The 20974-nt window shown below is 34.3% G+C and overlaps 1 protein-coding gene across 1 annotated transcript in view; it reads left to right on the top strand.

The window, feature by feature from the left end:
• Positions 1-20974, top strand: part of LOC131805336 (uncharacterized) — a 35064-nt gene that overhangs the window by 1254 nt on the left and 12836 nt on the right. Inside the window, exon 2 of the mRNA XM_059128429.1 lies at positions 151-189. Coding sequence (XP_058984412.1) covers positions 151-189 — 39 coding nt within the window. The remainder of the gene's footprint in view (positions 1-150; positions 190-20974) is intronic.

Consider the following 20974-nt stretch of genomic DNA (forward strand, 5'->3'; position numbering starts at 1 on the left):
GGACAAATTACACACTGAGTTGCCCCTGTTTGTTTTTTTTACTCTTTCTCTCCTACTTCTCTATTTCTCTTTCTCTTACACACTGTCTCTTGTATGTATGTGAATATGATTTTGTTTCTTTTACAATTGTTTTTTGTTATATTTTTGTAGGAGTCTCTTACAATATATTGATGAGGAACTGAAACTAAGGTAACTACCCCAAAATACAAAAAAAAATATATCACCCAATCAAAACAAAAGCAACAAAAATGACTCAATTTTAGTAGCTGTACAACAAAAAAAACAATTTTAATTCACTTGACTTCATTAGAACTTTTCTTCCTACACCCACCAACAAACAAATGAACCGAAAAAAGGTTACAAACAAACAACACTAACACTCCTCCCAAACAATTTCAAAAAAATAATGGTTTTTGTTGTAAATTCTAAATCACAGTCAACCACCAACACCATTACTACTACTACTTCGACGATGACGATGACGACTACCCTAACACTTTTACGGATGCAGTAGTAACAGATAAATTGTCTTTCTTTTTTATTGGAAATCAAAGTACACATCTCTAACACAGTGATTTGTTGTTGGTACATTCTTCACTTTACTGTCATACCACACCACCACAACAACAACAACAAAAATAACAACATCTATTGTCATCACCATTATCCTCGACATTACATTTGTAGTAACATCCTTGTCATTGTCATCGTCATCTCTTCATTTCGTTGCTCATTAGATTCGGTTATTGGTTGTAGTTGTTGTATCATCATCACTTTCTCTTCTGCTTCTTTGCAACTTCCTTCCATTCTTCCTGTTTCCATTATACATTGCTTGTCTTTTTTTTTGCTTCCGTTCATTTTGGTGTCATTTTAATAAATGTCTCTATCATTGCTGGGATACAAGGAGCGAAGGGGAAAGGGTATGTTCTAACCCTTTTTTCCCTTTTGTAATTCGAAGGTCTGACATAATTTATTACCGTGAAAAATTATTGTTTCCGCTGAATGATTTTACATTTGTCAACATTATTTGGTGATTAGTTGTTATTCGACTCCCATAAAAAATAAACAAAAACAAAATAAATTTTGAAAAATGGTTCAAAATGTTATTGATTGATTACCAACAGTATAATACAGAGTTCTTCATATATTACCCTTTTTAATAAACAAACCAGTAAAGAAAGTCTTAAATTCGGGCGGGGCCGACTTTAGGATACCCTACACCACTTTGCTAATTTAGTAGAGCTCCGCATAACAATTGACTCACGCTATGATTATAATTAAAGTTCAAAGGTCTGAATATGCCGAAGCATTTGTATCTATTTAATTCGGACATGTATTACCCATTTGATGCACAATTAACTTGAAATCGGATAAAGATATATATGGGAGCTATATCCCAAACCGAACCGATCTCGATAAAATTGGCTAAGATATTTCTGAGCTGTATTTGATATATTTCCCTGAAAATCGTCGTTACGGAGTGCATATTACAGCTGTGGGTAACAAATATAACAAATCGGATGAAGAGTATATATGAGAGCTATAGCTATATCTGAACCGATCTTCACCAAATTTGACATACTTGCTTCTACGCTCAATTCGGTCGTAAGTGCCGAATTCCATCCCATTTGGACAAATATTAGACGTTTGGTGCACAATAAAAGGTAAATCGGACGAAGTTTATATGGGAGCTATATCCAAATCTGAACCGATCTCGATAAAATTTACCAAAGTATTTCTGAGTTGTATTTGATATATTTCCCAAAATATTGTTGTTACAGAGTGCATATTACGGCTGCGGAGGACAAAAATAACAAATCGGATGAACAATATATGTGGGAGCTATAGCTATATCTGAACCGATATCGATAAAATTTGGCGTACTTATTTTCAGGCCTAATCTGGTTGTATGTGCAAAATTCCATACCATTCGCCTGATATTACACTTTTGGTGCACAATAAATGGTAAATCGGAGGAAGATATATATGGGAGCTATACCTAAATTTTAACCGATTATCTCCAATTTCAATAGGGTTCGTCCTTGGGCCAAACAAATGATTTGTGCGAAATTTTATCTGGATAGGACAATAAATGCGAACTGTACTTTGTTTACAAAAATACATGGACAGACGGACAGACGGACGGACGGAGGACGTACATACATAAATCGACTCAGAATGTAATTCTATGCAGATCATCAAAAGGAACTATGGGTCTATCTCGCTTCCTTTTGCCTGTTACAAACAAATGCACAAAGACAAAATACCCTGACCACCTTATGGTGTAGGGTATAAAAAAAGAACAAGTTAAAAAGCAGTAAGTTCGGCCGTGCCGAACTTTGAATACCCCCCACCATTTGGAACGAATTTGGAAATAAAATCCTTAAAAAATTCTGTTAAAATTTTTTAAATACCGAATATAGCCGTCATTGGTGTCTATACGACGTAGACCCACACAGGCATTGTTTTTCATAAGTCACTACCAAATTCAAATTCGGAACTTGAAATAAACGGTGAATAATGTAATGTAAAATCATCAAAATATCGTATATAGGGAGGTACCGTTACGTTATATCGGAGCTGTGCGAAGACCTGGACCAGCATAGATAATTTTCTGTCATAGTCTGTAGCATCCATTACGAACTTCAAATACGACATTTCAAACAATTTCGGTGAGTATTGTACCTAAAGTCGCCAAAATACCGAATATAGGGTGGTACTTGTATATGGGGCCAATACGAAGACCTGGACCTGCATAGACAATTTTCTGTCACAGACTGTAGTTCCTATTACAATCTCTGAATACCTAATCTGAAATAATTCCAGTGAATAATGACGCTAAAATCATCAAATGCCGAATATTGAGAGTTACCGTTATATGGGGAAGACGTGGACCTGCACAGACAATTTTCTGTCTTAGGCTGTAGTATCCATTTCGAACTTCAAATACCAAATTTGAAACAATTCCAGTTAATAATGTCGCTAGAATCATGAAAATACCGAATATAGGGAGGTACGTTATATGGGGGCTATAAGAAGTTCATAATGAACTTAACCTGCCTACTGAAAAATAAACATGTGTGCAAAATTTTAGCCTTCTATCTCAATTCGTTCGAAAGAGCGTGATTACCACAGACAGACGGACAGACAGGACATCGCTAAATCGACTTAGAATTTTACGCTGGTCAAGAATATATATATACTTTATTGGGTCTGACATGAGTATTTCGAGGAGTTACAAATGGAATGACAAAGTTAATATACCCTCCATAGTATGGGGGAGGGTATAAAAAATGTGACTATACAGGATGAGATGAAAAAACTGCATCCAAAATGGGTGCAAGAACTTACACCGCAACCGAAAGAAAATAGACTCAAAAGAGCTAAAGAGTTGCTTTGCTTTGCCGAAAGTGGTGTACTGCTGAATTTGATTTTCTCCGATGAGAAAACGTTCGTTGTCCAGCAGTTTGTAAACAAACAAAATGATCGTGTTTACATGTCAAAGAGGTCAGCTGAAAATGTGCACCTTCGGTTGGCCACCAGAACTCAAGCGCCTATCATGGTGATGGTGTGGGCCGCCATAACAGGCGATGGTCGCTCTCCGCTCGTATTAATCGAACGTGGCATCACCATAAATGCCGAATATTATCGCGAAAATATTCTGGAGGGTGTATTAAAGCCTTGGGCAGGCAAACATTTGGCCGCAGACCTTGGACATTCCAACAGGACTCAGCACCATCGCACTCAGCACGCACCACCCAAGAATGGTTACAAAATGAGGTTCCTCGCTTCATTTCCAGCGAACAATGGCCACAAAATCTCTGTAGTATTTTGGAAAGCTAGATTGGCACTAAAAAATAACAGAGTGTCGACCAACCACTGAAGCAAGCACTTCGCCGGGAATGGGCCAAAGTACCGCAGCCAAACCTAGATCGAGCTCGAAGATGGGCAATATCGGTCCTACTCTTCTGGTCGAAATTAAAAAAATATATATTTAGTACACAAATAGAGAAAGGATAATCAAATTTTGCTCCAATTCCCAATTCCTAAAATTGCCATCAGTTCTAGGAAAGGTGCAAAAATCGACAATATCAGTTCACTCCATCAAGTACCTACCCGACAAAAGATCACAATTTTAATAATTATAACACTTATAAAATGTGATGTAAGAGTCCGATTGTCTTCAAATTACAGACATTACAATATTTTTATTAACCGAAAGTCTGACGTGAAGATGGAATATATGTCAACTCCTTCTGGTACATCCCCCACAAAGGCCTAAATTTGAATATCCGTGAAGCTTGTAAAACGCGAAATGAACTTTCGATTCTTTTCAAATTTCACACATCCAATGCATCTACTTAAGCAAGAACTGGTGTAAAGATGGTAGAGTATAGGTAGAGATCACTTCTTCTGGTACCTCTTTCACAATGGGTCAAAATTTTGAATAATTGTAAACTTTATAAATTTTCAATATTTCCGTTAAGACAAGGTCTGGTACGAAGAACGGATTGAACGGACCACTCCTCCTGGTACCTCCCCCCACAACGGGGGAGGGGATTACTTTCAAACTCGACTCATCCCAATACTTCTATCAACACAAGATTTGTTGTGGAGATGGACAATATCGGTTCATTCCTTCTGGTACCTCCCCCACAACGGGTCAACATTTTAGGTAATTATAACTCTCCTAAAACGCGAACTTTTCGAAAAATTATTTAATATCTCATATAAAATGAAGGAAGTAGTCGACATAAAATCTAAATCTGATACGTTATAATATTTTATCAGACTTATGTCAGATCCGAAATGGAAAATATTGACCCACTTCTTCGGAATCTCTCCTATGAAGGTTCAACAGTTTGATTAATCCCAACGCAAGTCAAAATAAATTTAAATAGCCGAACATTGACTGAGGGTATGCAGCTGTCGGCTATACCGAGGGATTCCATTTCGCAATAATAAAGTTTTCACATTGAGGAAGATAAAAAACTTCGGTCAATTCTCTTTTTACTTGGTTACTTGGTTTAACTTGGTATGATTTGTACATTATTTGAAAAAATTCCGACTTTAAAGTGTTTTTTAAATCAGATTCGAAATCAGGCTTTTTGGAGCAATTTATAACTTTACTATATAACTTTTTCCTTTTTTGCGTTTGTACTTTTCTTACCAAAAGGTTCTCATTTGTACCTCCTTTAACTTTGAAATCTTTTTACCGATTGTATCTATTTTTAGCGAAGAGCACATGTTTGTACCATTTTCTATACCCTTAGCCTCATGACTACAGATTGTTTTTTTTTTTTTTTTTTGTACCAATTTTTATAACAAAAAGTACTGTTTTTTGGCATAATTTTATACCGTACAGATGGTTTATATCATATGACCTAAATGTGCCTCAACGAAATAATGGTTTTAGACCCTAGGTCTCTTTTGGCGAAATTAGTTTGAGGGCATTTAGAGTCGATCTAGCCAAGCCCGTCAGTCTGGCCGGCAAGTAAGCAAAATAATTTTCGAAGGATTTTTCGATTTGGTCCGAAATTGGTAAATTGTTATATTTTATCAAATCAATCGGAGATTAGCAATATTTTCCACTTGTTCTGGTATATCCCTCTCAAAAGTTAAAATTATTTTAAAAAAATCTCACATTTATCCGAGCTAGTACTCAATACAGTTGAAATTTGGTACTTGTTATTGTCAAACTTGGTCCTTGTTTGAGTAATCACTGCTGTCAATAATGCAAAATGACTTCTCAATTTCTTTTAAAATTTCCATATATCTTTCATCAGAAGAGCAAGGATACATATCGGATTTATCGATCTACTGATTTCGGAATCTAACGACAAATGCAGATATTCTTGAGGAAAAAAAATATCTCATGAAAATTGATGAGAGTACCCGATTTGTTTAAAAAAATATATAGTTTAATTTGAGGCTCTTTCGAAAACCTAGAGTATAAAACCCACCCAAAATTTTGTCAAATATATATCTGATAAAAATAAATTTGCATTGAAGGGTGGAAACATTTCCAGCCATGTTAAGAAATCTTATTCATTGTCAAGTAGGTTATGGGAAATATAAGAGACTTTTGTTGAGACATCAATTGTTTTATGGCTATTCAATTGAAACAATTATATCATCATTACAACATCATCATCCTCATCGTCATTATTACCATCAGTTTCATATCCATCATCATTATATTGAATATTATTATGTTTTTTTTTTTGTATATTTTTTTCATTTTTATTCATTAAATATTTACACTTTATTTTTGTCATTTAAATGGCATGGCAGTTTATCACACAACAATGACACTACTAACACATTGTACTTATGGCCTACACACATACATATATATATGTGAATGTATACACATACGTATTATTGTTTGCTTACTACAAGTATTTGGATGGATGGATGGATGCTTTTGTTACCGACTAATTGGAATTTTTGATTGGTTTTGATTGTTGTTATTTTTTTTTTTGTTATTGTATTTTTTTTATTTTCTGCTTTTTGTTTTTAATTATATGAATATCCTGGTTGACATCCATATCAGATGGAAATCATTATTGTGTGATTGTGTGTGTTACCAGCCCACCATTGTGTGGGTTTCTCTTTTATCTGTGTGTGAGTGAGTGTGTGTATCGCTGGTGCATTTTGCAAATTGTAGTGTTTATCTTTTTAAGCTTTATTGCAATTTGTTGTTTACTTATTTCATATCGGCTTTTATTGTCATTATATTTGTTAAAAAAATTATATACATTTTATATAAATCTTTTGGTATAATTTAAGTGTTTAAAATAGTTTTAACCTCCAATCTCTTTACAACATATGGGATAATATGAAATTAGGTAATTGAAGGGAAATTTTACAAATTTTATATCATACAGGGTGCGATAAAAAAACTGCAACAAAGTCAAATACCATAATTTTTACATTTTTACAAAAAATGTCGGAAATAGCATCAAATTTAGAATAAATTTAGATTTGTTCAAATTGGTCACCTTTGGACCGAATTATGGCATTCAACGACCAATGAATCCGTCACATGCTGCCCGAATGTTGCTGTGCGGTATTTTTACCCATTACCGGCGAAGCGCTTGCTTGATAGTGCCAACCTTGCTTTCCAAAATACTCCACACATAATAGTAGATTGATATCGGGGATTTTGGTGGCCATTGTGCGCTGGAAATGAAGCTAGGAACCTCATTATGTAACTATTCTTGAAAAATTGCATCAACTTTGTTATTTTTAGTGCCAACCTTGCTTTCCAAAATACTCCAGATACAATAGTCCAACGGATTGGTATCCGCAGATTTTTGCGGCCATTGTGCGCTGGAATTGAAGCGAGGAATCTCATTTGTAACCATTCTTGGAAAATAGCATCAAATTTTAGAATAAGTTTAGTTTTGTTCGAATTGGTCACCATTGGCACGAATTATGGCCTTCAAACGGCCAATGAAACCGTCACTCGCTGCCCGAATGTTGCTCTGCGATTTTTGGTCCATTCCCGGCGAAGCGCTTGCTTGACGTGATCTACACTTTGGTATTTTTTAGTGCGAACCTTGATTTTCAAAATACTCCAGACAAAATAGTCTAACGGATTGGTATCCGGAGATTTTGGTGGCCATTATGCGCTGGAAATGAAGCGAGGAACCTCATTTTTTAACCATTCTTGGTTGGCGCGTGCTGCTGATTGCGATGGTGCTGAGTTCTGTTGGAAAGTCTAAGGTCTGCGGCCAAAATGTTTGCGTGCCCAAGGCTTTAATACACCCTCCTGAATTTTTTCGCGATAATATTCGGCATTTATTCTGATGCCACGGTCGATTAATACGAACGGAGAGCGACCATCGGCTGTTATGGTGGCCCACACCATCACCATGGTCGACGTTTGAGTTCTGGTGAAAACCGAAGGGGCACATTTTCAGCTGACCTCTTTGGCAAGTAAATACGATCATTTGGTTTGTTTACAAACTGCTGCTGCTGCTGTTTTCTCATCGCAGACCAAACTAAACGAAATTCGGCAGTTCACCATTTTCGGCCAAGCGTAGCAAGTCTTTACCTCTTTTGAGTCTATTTTCTTTCTGTTACGGTGTTAGTTCTTGCACTTTTTGGAAATTCAATGGCTTTACCCCGAGCTCATTTTTTAATATTTGCCGAATGGAATATTGCGATATGTTCAGTTCACGAGCCATTTTTCGGTCACTGCGACGCGGGATTCGATCAAGTCGCCTCGTTACTTTTCGGCTGATGTTGAAGTTTTTTTCCGTCCACTTTTTGACGTATATCGGGCTACGCTACCAGTATCGCGGTAACAAGCGATGGTACGAGACACAAATATTTATTCACATTAAAATGCTGGAGTGCTCTAAAGATAGCCACTTGTGGTTTTCCAGCCAAATATAAAGAAATCGCACTATCACGCTTGAATTCCATCACGAATAAGTTTTTTTTCTGGAAAATTCGCACCAAAAAGCTTGCGTACGCTTGTAAACAATATAATGAGCTGTCACTGGAATAATTTTAACAGCTATCGGACGAGTAGCTTGGAAATGATAGCAGTCCGAACTTGGTTGCAGTTTTTTTCATCGCACCCTGTATTATATTAAATATTATATATCGGAGGTAATTATATATATCGGAAGTACCTCCCAAAAATTTAGAGTTTATATGCACATATATTGATCGATTACAGATATAGTCTCCGAATTTGGAACGAGTGACGGGATTTAATCAGAAAATATTATTTAGAATTTGCCAAATTATATAGAAATTATATGGAAATCTGAACCGATTTCCATATAATTTGGCGAATTCTAAATAATATTTTCTGATTAAATCCCTTAACTCGTTCCAAATTCGGAGACTGTATCTGTAATCGATCAATAGATATGTGCATATAAACTCTAAATTTTGGGATGTACCTCTGATATCAAAGATCTATATTGCCTACGTTACTTCCAGGCGATGTTGTAGTATACTTGGAAATTTTCAGGGAAATCTGTGCAGGGGGATACAATGTCTTCAGTAATTTTCCCAATTTATCCCATTTTGTTTTTAAAATGCAATTTTCCATTTCCAATGTTCTCTAATTTCTGCATTTCGTTCCTCAAAAAAAATTGACAAAATATTATTATGCTCCTCTATGCAATTAATTTCCTTTTTCTAAGATTTCAAAATGCAAATGAAATCTGCACATTATTGAGGTAAATTTGTTGTGAATGTGTGCTTGTGTGTGTATTGCCATTGCCGGTAGCTCTTCCTCCGCCTGAATCGTTACATTAACTTTTGCAAAACTATAATTTGCCTACAAACAAAAAGTTGAAACGTAACGACACACACAAGAAATATTCCCTTTATATTTTGCAGTTTGTTTTTGGTTTTCTACCTACCCACCTTCCTTCACTCCCACAGGGGAAATTTTGTAATTACATTTTCTTTGTAAACTTTCAATCATTTTCCCAGTGCATGTTAAATATGCCATTTTCCTTTCTGTATGTATGGGTAGGTGTGTGCGTAAATTGTTTTTTCATTCTTCGTCTTCTTCTATGCATTTTTTGTTTATGAAAAATTCATGCAATGTTTCGTTTCAATTTAATGCTTGAAAAGAAAACATTCTTATGTTCGAGGGATGAGTACGGATTTTCAGAAATAGTTGAATTTCCACAAACATGAATCAGTCAGAAATATTTAAATATATTATCAAGTTCCAGGCCAAATACAATCAAGTTCTTCCAATAGTAAAAGGTTGCTTAACGAGCAAAACTTACTTCTCAAAATGTGGTCAATCAAATTATCATTGAAAAACTTTTCAAATTATATTTCCATTCTTTCTAATGTCATTACCCAATATTGATTCACTTAAATGAACTTTCAATTTACAAAATTATTTAAAGTTTGCAAAAGTTAACATTTGTTGTTTATCTTGGCTGTTACGTCCTTTATACCCAGAATTCGGTTTTTGTAAACAAAAAATTATACATTTAGGCTATTTTTTTATCCGGAGGATGTAAATTTTCTTTATCAATGCCTGAGCAATTCCATCGACTTTTCATCATCATTGGTGTTGTTGCCATGAAATATTACCATTTTATGCCAGTAATGTAAATAGGAGAATGTTAAAAAGTAAATATATAAATATATAATACGTATTATTTGGTATGCACCCTGTACACTGGTAGGATATATTGAGTTTGACATTCCATGAGTAATTTTTTGCGGTATGATACCACAAACTTGTAAGAAAAGGGCAGAAGTCATATTAAAAAAGACTTTCAGACCCAGTTTTAATTTTGGAATATTTTCACCTATGCATTATTCAACATAAGGCTGAAAAATCAATAAACCATTGATACGGTTTCGTTCAGGATTATTTAATATTTTTCTTAGATACGAGGTCTCTGAAAGAAAATATAAGCAGGAATGTATATGTAATTCCCAAAAATATATATGTGCCCTCTCCCATTAATTTTCGTTACCATTCTTTGTGTTTTTCTGCAGATTTAATGCTATTTAGACCCCGAATCCCCTATATTTGTATTTCAGATTCTTTCCAGGAAAAGTTTTATTATCAAACAATGGGTTTATTATATTATATTTGGCACCAGTATCTACTTACAAAACGGTATAATAACCAATTATTTTATCTTGAATATGTCAGAGCTAACAAGATTCAATGCATTTTTGGGTTGAAGTTTTGTTTAATTTGAAAACAGTTCATTGTTATACCCTCGCCCATAGTATGCAGGTTATATTTAGTTTTTCATTTGAGCTATTGATTTTAAACCATACAAAATAATAGTTCTTGATAAGCATAACATTCTATGTTACTATGTCCGATCGTCTGGAAATCACTATGGCTTCCCAACAGAAATGAAGTAGTTGATAAAATTTTTGCTCAGATGCATTATAGGTCCACTGGGATAGGCAACATAGTAATACGTTTTGGTGTAGCCCCCTAAATAGTGATTCAAACCGATTTAAAGTTTTTTTGGGTGTTTTAGTCACAGTTCTAGAATCTAATTAACTTTAAATTGGCAGTTTGTACTCCTGCGGTTTTAGACCCAATGTCACTTTTAATCCAAATCCGTTTCAGGACATTCGGAGTCGATCTAGCTGTGTCCGTCTGTCTGTTTGCCTGGCTGGCTGGTGCGCACAATAACTCTCCAAGGGTGTATCCGATTTGGTCCAAACTTGGCTCATCGTAATATTGTTGTCAACTTAAATCGAGTTCGGAGATGGGGAACCTCGGTCCACTGTTTCTGGTACTTCCCCCTACAAATATCAACATTTTTCAAAGGAATTAATTTGCCTCACGGAAAGAGAAAAGGAACATTCGATTTTGTGCAAACTTTGCGAATCCTAATATTTTGTCAGTGTTAGGCCAGGTGTGAAATGGGCAATATTGGTCCACTCCATCAAGTACCTCCCCCACAAATGGTCAAAATTGTAATTCTTATAAAATTTAAAAAAAAAAAAAAACAAAGAGCAATTCTCTTCAGATTTCACACATCTCAATATTTCTACCAATACAAGAGCTGGTATAAAGATGAAATATATTGGACCACTCCTTCTGGTATCTTCAACACAATGGGTCAAAAAATTTGACAATTATATCTCTCACGAATTGCGAAAAAAGCACCCAATTCTTTTCAATTTTCATAAATCCCAATATTTTTGTTCATAAAACATATGGTGTGAGGATGGGATGTATCGGTTGACTCCTTTCGGTACCTCCTCCACAACGGCTCAAAATTTTGAATAATTGTATCTCTCATAAAAGGCGAAAACTTTTTTCTAAACTTCACACATTTCTATATTTCTACTAACACAATATCTGTTTGTGACGATTGTAGATATCAGGCTATTCCTCTCCCACTGATAATCTTCAGAAAATATACATACAAAGAATAGTCCATATTTGCAGAACTATCTCGCGTTTTTTAAATTTTGTATTTGAAATTCGCAAAAAGCACAACCCTGCCTGGCAGAAAAGTTTGTGGTCCACGGTATCGTGTACCCCTCACAACACGATTCTTGGACCGTCAATGATTCATGTCACATTTATCCACGGAATTATGTAAATTATGTATTTGCGTTGGTAATAAATACTACCACCTACTATAAAACATCTCTGGTCCGATCCTCACGAAATTTGCATGTTTTGGCTGACTTCACAATCGTTTTTGTAGATCACAATTATAGACCGATCGATGCGTAATTTTGCGGTGCGATTAGAGTTTAGGAGAGGGCATTTTGGATGGTCACGGATAATATTTAACCGGTGAAATGGACACTAATTTTAAAAAAATTCCCAAAATTTCTATTCAATTGCTGCGAATATTTGTTATACTGTAAATCACTTTTCCAACGAAATCACTAGTACATAAAGGTGGACACATCTGACATTTGCATTGATGCTGATTTCGTTGGCTTAAATAGTCTGAATTCGGAGCAATATACGTACAAATATAAATTTACCACACTGTGCTTCGTATTTACTTATTCCTTTTTTTTCGAGAAATTTCTGCTTTACACATTCTTAATATAAAACATCAAAATATAAAATGCAGAACATCATGTCAACAAAAAAAAAAACGTTTTCGTTTACATTACACCATGACATTATTTAATGTAAACCATTGGCATCCATCATTCATGACATATTTACATAAATGTTGGTGCATTTAATGCAGGACATTATCAGAAAGAAAAAAAAAACAACTCTGAAAAGTTTGATGTGATATTGATTTTTGTGGTAGGATTTAAGATGAAAATAAGCGACAGTTTGCGTTAAAGGGCAGATTGTTGTCATATGTTAAAGCTACTCTTCTTGGTTTAATAAACTAGAGAGAAAAAGGAAAAAGCAAAAGATGCTATATAAAAATTCAACATCTTGGAACCTACCTATATCAACAATTTATAAAGTTTTTAATTCGACAGTCACATACCTTCAGCATATACGAGTTTCGAAAAATATTCGACCCGTAGGTGTAGTTTAGATTTTGGTATGTACTTTATGATTTTTCAAAATGTTGACAGTTTATCGGCAATGTACTATAAGAATGTGAGCATCGGGAACTAATCTCACATTTTAGGGTAGAGCTACGAAAAGGAGTTATTCACTTGACTTTCGTGGGATACAAACACGATTTACGTTTTTATGAAAACTCTGCGTATGAGTAATATAAAATTTATGAAATTACTCATACGTTTAGGAACTGGTGTACTGAAAAATGGACTAGATTAAACTACTCTACTTTATTAGCATTAATATTGAGATGTGCGAAATTATGAAAAAAAAAAAGAAAATTGGACACAAATTTCACATTTCAAGAAGAGCTGCTTTTGAAAATTCAAAATTTTAAGGGAAAATTCGAAGAGGAGTAGAAAAAATCTGTCTGGATTCATATATTATGTTGTTTTAAATTATGAATACTATTTGATTTTGATATGATTTTTGTTGTCAGTATTTTAATTCCTGACTAGACCCTGGACCGTCAGAATATTGAAATGGATAAAGTTTTAAAAAAAATGGAAATCTAATTAAATTTTATAAGCCTTATTATTATTCAAAATGTCGAATCTTTGATAGTAGATGGGTTCCACAAGATATTGACCTATGTGGATATAAAAAATTTAAAAAAGTATCAGTCGGTATTGCTGACAGATGTATGCATACCCTCAGCCAATGTTCGATTATTTATTATTCAAGTAGTTGACCCTCTATGCAGGAATGGGCCAATACTGTCCACATCGCATCGGACCTAAATAAATATATAAATTTTGCAACGGTTTGGACCATATTGGTTTACTTCCATCACTTTATAGAATATATATGTGATCATTTTAGAAAATGCTTAAATGTGAGGTACCAGATATATTGTCAACCGAAGTATTCCATTTTCATACTTCATCTAATACAGATAAAAAATGGTATGGGAAAAATTACGAGAAAATCGAACATTTATATCCAATTTTGTGCGAAATCATAAATTCCATATTCATCTCAGTTTCGCAAGTTATAACAGAACAAAGTATTGAAAATGTTAACCCTTTGTGGGTAAGGTGCCAGAAAGGGTTCTCAGATTATATCATTTTCACAAGTTGGATGCTTATTTCACTTCTTGGATAGTTTTATTTTTTTTTTTTTTTCGAAATTTTGACCCTTTGTGGGGGAGTTACCAGAAGGAGTGGACCGATATATTTCATCTTCACAACAGATCTTGTGTTAGTAGAAATAATGAGATGTGTGAAATTTGAGAAAACCCGGATGCTTATTTTAGATTTTATGATCGTCTTGGTTATTCAAAATTTGACCCTTTGTGGAAGAGGTACCAGAGGAAATGGTCTGATCTCTACCCTCTTTATACCAGATCTTATGTTGATGGAAATATTGAAATGTACCATGTCAGAATGGAATCGGATGTCAATTTCGCATTTTGAGCTTCATGGATATTCAAAATTTTGACCCTTTGTGGGAGAAGTACCAGAATGTGTGGATCGATGTATTCCATCTTCACACCAGACCTTGGGTTAATAAAAATATTTTGATGTCTGTAATTTGAGGACAATCGGACTCTTACATCACATTTTATAAGATTTATAATTATTTAAAATTTTGACGATATGTGGGGAGGTACTTTATGGAGTGGACCGATATTTTCCATTTTCGCCCCTGACTTAGCACTGATGCAAATATTAGGATTGCAAAATTGGATTATTGGACAGACAGAAGGACGGCCGGACATCGCTTGATCGACTTCAAATGTCCTGAAACGGATTTACAAAGAGACGTAGTGTCTAAAATCGTTATTTCAAGAGGCTCGTTTTGGCCGTATCAAATGACGTATACCCTCTCCAGCCATATTGCTGAGGGTTAAAAAAATTAACGAAATATCTCACTCCAATCGAATTCTATGAGATGTTTAATTTGATTTCTTACTTTAAGAGTTTTGTGGAGGATGGCTCGATATGTTACATTGAGTCTATGGGGATTTTCAAAATGTTGATAAAATAAATAATCTCTAGCTCACTGCAAAATTTAGTTTTTTTGGAAATTTTAGCATAGCATAGCATCCTGTTCTGTTTCAATATCTGTTAGCCATTTTTTTGTTTATTTTATTTTATTATTATTATTTTATTTTTTTTTTTTTTGTTTTTGTTTTTTGGTCTGCCTTTTTTCAGTTGTGGCAACTAGAGTTCTTTCAGTGTATTTTGAAAAAATGTGAAATTCAAAACGGAAAACACTTTCTTACCACGAATTATATTTGCTTTTAAAAACATATAACCATTTGGTAATTGATCGGCATTTGTCGTTGCATTGTTAATAAAACCAATGCAAAACGGGCAGAGATTAATTGACCACAAGCAAACAATAATATATTGCTAAAATAAACAAAAATATGATTCGATATAATTGAGATTTTGCAATGCCGCACACACACACCTTATCAACACAATACAACACTAACAATAATGGGGCAACAGTATTAATATTGTTTTCCATTTTAATTTATAGATGAATTAATTTGTACATATTTAATTTCCATATCGGCCGGGAAAAATTAAATAATAAATTTTGCCATAAGGCGGCGGTTCAAAGGGTAAAGTGTCTAAGTCGGAAAGTTGGATTGGCAACTAGTCATTATATGAAACGTCTTTTTATACCTTAAGTCATGTGGCTACAGAGAGTATATATAATTTGATACTGCAAAAACGTGCCTCATGGAAATAACGATTTTACTTCCTAGGTCTCTTTGGACCAAATTTGTTTCAGGACATTAGGAGTCGATATAGGTATGTCCGTCCGTCCGTGTGTCTGTCTGGCTGGTGCGCATGATAACTCTCGAAGAAGTATCTGATATTGTCGCAACTTGATACGTCGTAAAAATATTGACAAACTTAGATCGAGTTCGGAGATTGGCAATATCGGTCCACTCCTTCTGGTACCTCCCCCACAAAATGTCAACATTTTCAAAGAAAATAATTTACTGCACAGATAGAGAAAGGATAATCCGATTTAGCTCCAACTTTGCAAATCCCAATATTTGCATCATTGCTACGTCAGGTGCGAAAATGGACAATATCGGTCCGCCCCATCAAGTACCTCCCCCACAAAGGGTCAAAATTTTGAATAATTATAACTCTTATAACATATGATGTAAGGGTCTGATTCTCTTCAAATTACACACGTCACAATATTTTTATTAAACTAATGTCTGGTGTGAAGATGGAATATATCTGATCACTTCTTCAGGTACCTCACCCACAAAGGGTTACATTTTTGGATACCCATTAAGCTCATAAAACGCGAAATTAACATCCGATTCCATTTAGACTTGTCATATCTCAATATTTCTATCAATACAAAATATGTTATAAAGATGGAAGAGATCGGATCATTCCTTCTGGTACCACTTCCACAAAGGATCTAAGTTTTGAATAACCAAAACGCTTATAAAATCGGATATAAGTATCCGGTTGTCTTCATATTTCACACTTCCCATTATTTCTGCTAACACAAGATCTGCTGCGATCTCTAGCAACACAAGATCTGTTATAAAGATGGTAGAGATCGGACCATTCCTTCTGGTGCATACCCCACAAAGAGTCAAAGTTTTGAATATCCGAAATAAGCTTCACGTTCTCTTTATATTTCACACATTCCATTATTTTTTCTAACAAAAGAGCTGCTATGAAGACGGGATATGTCGTTCCAATCCTACTGGCACCTCCCCCACAAAGGATCGAAATTTTGAATATTCATACCTCACCCACAAAGGGTTACATTTTTGGATACCCATTAAGCTTATAAAACGCGAAATTAACATCCGATTCCATTCAGACTTGGTATATCCCTATATTCTATCAATGCAAGATCTGTTGTAAAGATGGTAGAGATCGGACCATTTCTTCCCCATAAGCGTCAAAGTTTTAAATAACCAAAACTGTCATAAAATCCGAAATAAACATCGGGCTCTCTTCAAATTACATAGATCACATTATTTTTATTAAGCCATGGTCTAGTGTGAATATGGAATATACCGATCCACTTCTTCTGATACCTCCTTCACAAAGGGTCAACTTGGTACAACTCAATATTTCCGTCAACACAAGATCTGTTATAAAGATGTTAGAGATCGGTCCAATTCTTCTGGTACCTCCCCCTCAAGATTCTGAAAAACAAAACGCTCAAACAAAGCGAAATGAGAAAATAACTATATTACAGTTTTACACACACAGCACAAGATCTCTTGAGAAGATGATATGTATCTGCGAACCCCTTCTGGTACCTCACCCACAAAGAATCACAATTTTCAATACTTTTATCTGCCATAACTTGCGGAACAGGTCAGCGATTCTTTACAACCTGCTATATCCAAATATTTCTCTCAACCAGAAACCTGAGATGAATATGGATTTTATCGGAATTTATGATGTCGCATAAAATTGGATATAAATTTTGTATTTTCTTTAAATTTTTCCCATGCCAATATTTTTATATGTATTAGATGAAGTAAGAAAAATTGAATATTTCGGTCGACTATATCTGGTACCTCACGCAGATTTTAACATTTTCTAAAAAGATCCGTTGTGAAGATAATATATATCTGCGAAAACCTTCTGGTACCTCAGCCGCAAAGGGTCGCAATTTTTAATATTTTTTATCTTTCATAACCTGCGAAAGTCAGCGATTTTTCAAAATTTTGAATATCCATGAAGCTTATGAAACGCGAAATTAACATCCGATTCCATTCAGACTTGTCACATCTCAATATTCTATCAATACGACATATGTTATAAAGATGGTAGAGATTGGGCCATTCTCATATAAAGTCAAGGGAGTAACCAATATAGTCGACACCCACATATATATCGTATTTATTCAGGTCCGATACAAAAAGGACAATATTGGCCCAATCCTGCGGAACCTACTCCAACAATTCAACAATTTGAATAATCATAACAGAAGTCAAAATATATTTATAAAATCGAACACTGACTGAGGGTATATATCTTTTGGCAAAACCTACTGATACTTTTTAACTTGTTAAGCATACAATTGTAGAAGGTATAATGGATATAGTTTCCAAAATTTATATTTGAACTCAATAATTTTAATAATTTTCTTTTATTAATTTTTTATTTCTTTTTTCAATAACTTTAAAGTCGAGCTTCAAATTAATTAACTAAATTGATAATTTTCTCCTAAAAATCTGAATTATAAACTTCAACCTGAACCACGAAATACTTGAATTTGAAAATGCTCGTAAAATCTGACACCTTAAATTAACTTATTTGGATCGGGTAAACATAGGTGTCCACTGTTCAAAAATCAATCCACTCCACCCGTTCCCCCAGAAGTTATGGTATCTGAAGAATAAAATATTGTAAAATAGTCCTTTCTCCTAGAATATTGTTAATTATGTTCTTTGTACCGATACATGCTAATATATATATTTATTGGCAGTGGCAAATTTTTGCCATTAAAAATGAAATCTCCTTTTAAGTCATTCATTGATATTTACACACATACACATGCGTACAAATTACTAACACTCTCATAATATGGTCTGTTTGCCGATAATATAAAACATTAAAATAGTCATATGCATGACAGGAAATTCCACACTTATACATACATAAACATGCATCTCATAGTCAGACGTTCGTATTATCATACATACATGACACACACACTCACACACATGCATTAAAATATTCATGTTAACATAATCTGCTACATTATAGTTTATGTAGATTTTGCATTGTTATGTGTGTGACATTCTCATTTATATGTCATTATCTTTAACATCTTCATCATCGTCATCATCACCGGTGTCTGGGTCGCATTTGGTTGGTGGTAGTCACACTTACACATCCGCATCAATATCATGATTATTATCTTTATTCCAGAGACATGCATGCCCCTCATGTGCATGAATTCCCCAAATGACTTGTACTTATAAATACATATACACATGTAATATATGCATATATGTATGTATTGGTGTATAAATGTCTATGTGATTATACATTCATTATTTGTTTGCTGCATTGCTCCCTTAAAATGCCAGCAAGTAAAGCCTCTTATTTATCAAAAACTAACAAATGCTAATGTTAATCCTATAATGACTCGAAAGTAAGAAAAAAAAACACAAAAAACAAGAAAACAAAATGAACACACATACAGACACGAAGAAGCTAATGAAGCAATTAACAATTTTGTTGCAAAAAACATAAAATGAACTTTAAAGACCTTTTCCCTCTTTTTCCTTATCCTACATTGAGACATGTATTATGATGCAGTAAATTTCGTTTATAACGAATATAACAAAAACATTTTCAAACATTTATGATTATATTTAAAGAGGCCATTTCTGTATTTAATCCTAAACATAGTAGTACTTATCTTCGGTTTTTTTAAAGGAAATGTATAACAGTCGAAAAAAAAATTAAAAAACTCAAATTTCTCACCAAAAAATATTTGTTTTTAGGTTAACTACAGTTAGGTTGGTTGAATGGTTTTCTCTTTTAATTATGACAGTTATCTCTTATATTATAGTTTTATAAAGATCATAATTATTGGTCTCTTAGCTATTGTTATAAACGAAATTTACAGTAATTTCTTAATGTAATCGACGATTGGAAACATTTGACCAATGCAATGAAAGCTGTTCTATTCCGACTTAACGCTTGAAAGTCTATACTTTATATACCGCCAGCCATATGGCTACAGAGGGTATATATCACTTGATACGGCCAAAACGAAGATGGACAATATCGGTCTACTTCTTCTGGTACCATCCTTTACAAAGGGTCAAAACTTTCAAAAAATATTTCACTGCATAAAACAGAAAGAATTATTCGATTTTATCCCAACTTTGCAAATCCTAATATTTGCATAAGTGCTAGGTCAGACGAGAAAATTGACAATATCCGTGCACTCCATCAAGTACCTACCCCACAAAGGGTCAACATTTTGAATAATTATAACTCTTATAAAATTACACACATCACAATATTTTTATTAACCCATGTTCTGGTGTGAAGATGGAATACATCGGTCCTCTCCTTCTGCTACCTCTCCAACAAAGGGTCAAAATTTTGAATATTCATGAAGCTCGTGAAACGCGAAATTATCATCAGATTCCATTCAGACTTGGCACATCTCAATACTTTTATCAATACAAGATATGTTATAAAGATGGTAGAGATCGGACTATTTCTTCTGGTACCTTCCCCACAAGAAAACCAAAACGATCATAAATTCCGAAATTAGTATCAGGTTTACTTCCTATTTCACACATCCCATTATTTCTGCTAACGCAAGATCTGTTGCGAAGATGGGACATATTGGTCCACTCCTTCTGGTACCTCCCCCACAAAGAGTCAACATTTTTAATACCCATGAAGCTCATATAAAGCTAAATTAACATCCGATTTAATTCAGACTTAACACATCTCAATATTTCCACGAACGCAAGATCTGTTATAAAGATGGTAGAGAATGAACCATTTTTTCTGGTACCTCCCCCACAAAGGGTGATAATTTGAATACTTGAAGCTCATAAAATCCGAAATTAACATATGATTCCTTTTAGGCTTGGTAAATTTTAATATTTCCATCAACACAAGATCTTTTATAAAGATGGTAGAGTTCGGACCATTTCTTCTGGTACATCCCCCCACATAGGGTTTAGGATTTTGAAAAACAAAACGCTCAAAAAAAGAAATAAACATCCAACTCTCTTAAAATTTCGCGCACACAAACGTTTTTGCTAACACAAGATCTGTTGTGAAGAAGATGTATATATCTGCGAACCCCATCTGGGTCACAATTTTCCATACTTTTATCTGTCAAAACTTGCAAACCAGTTAGAGATTTCTCTCAAAATGATCACATATCTCATAGAAATTAAAGAAAGTAACCAATATAGTCGACACCTGGCACGTCCCAATATTTATATCA

Source organism: Musca domestica, unplaced genomic scaffold (genome assembly GCF_030504385.1).
Source record: "Musca domestica strain aabys unplaced genomic scaffold, Musca_domestica.polishedcontigs.V.1.1 50, whole genome shotgun sequence".
Taxonomy (NCBI): Eukaryota; Metazoa; Arthropoda; class Insecta; order Diptera; family Muscidae; genus Musca; species Musca domestica.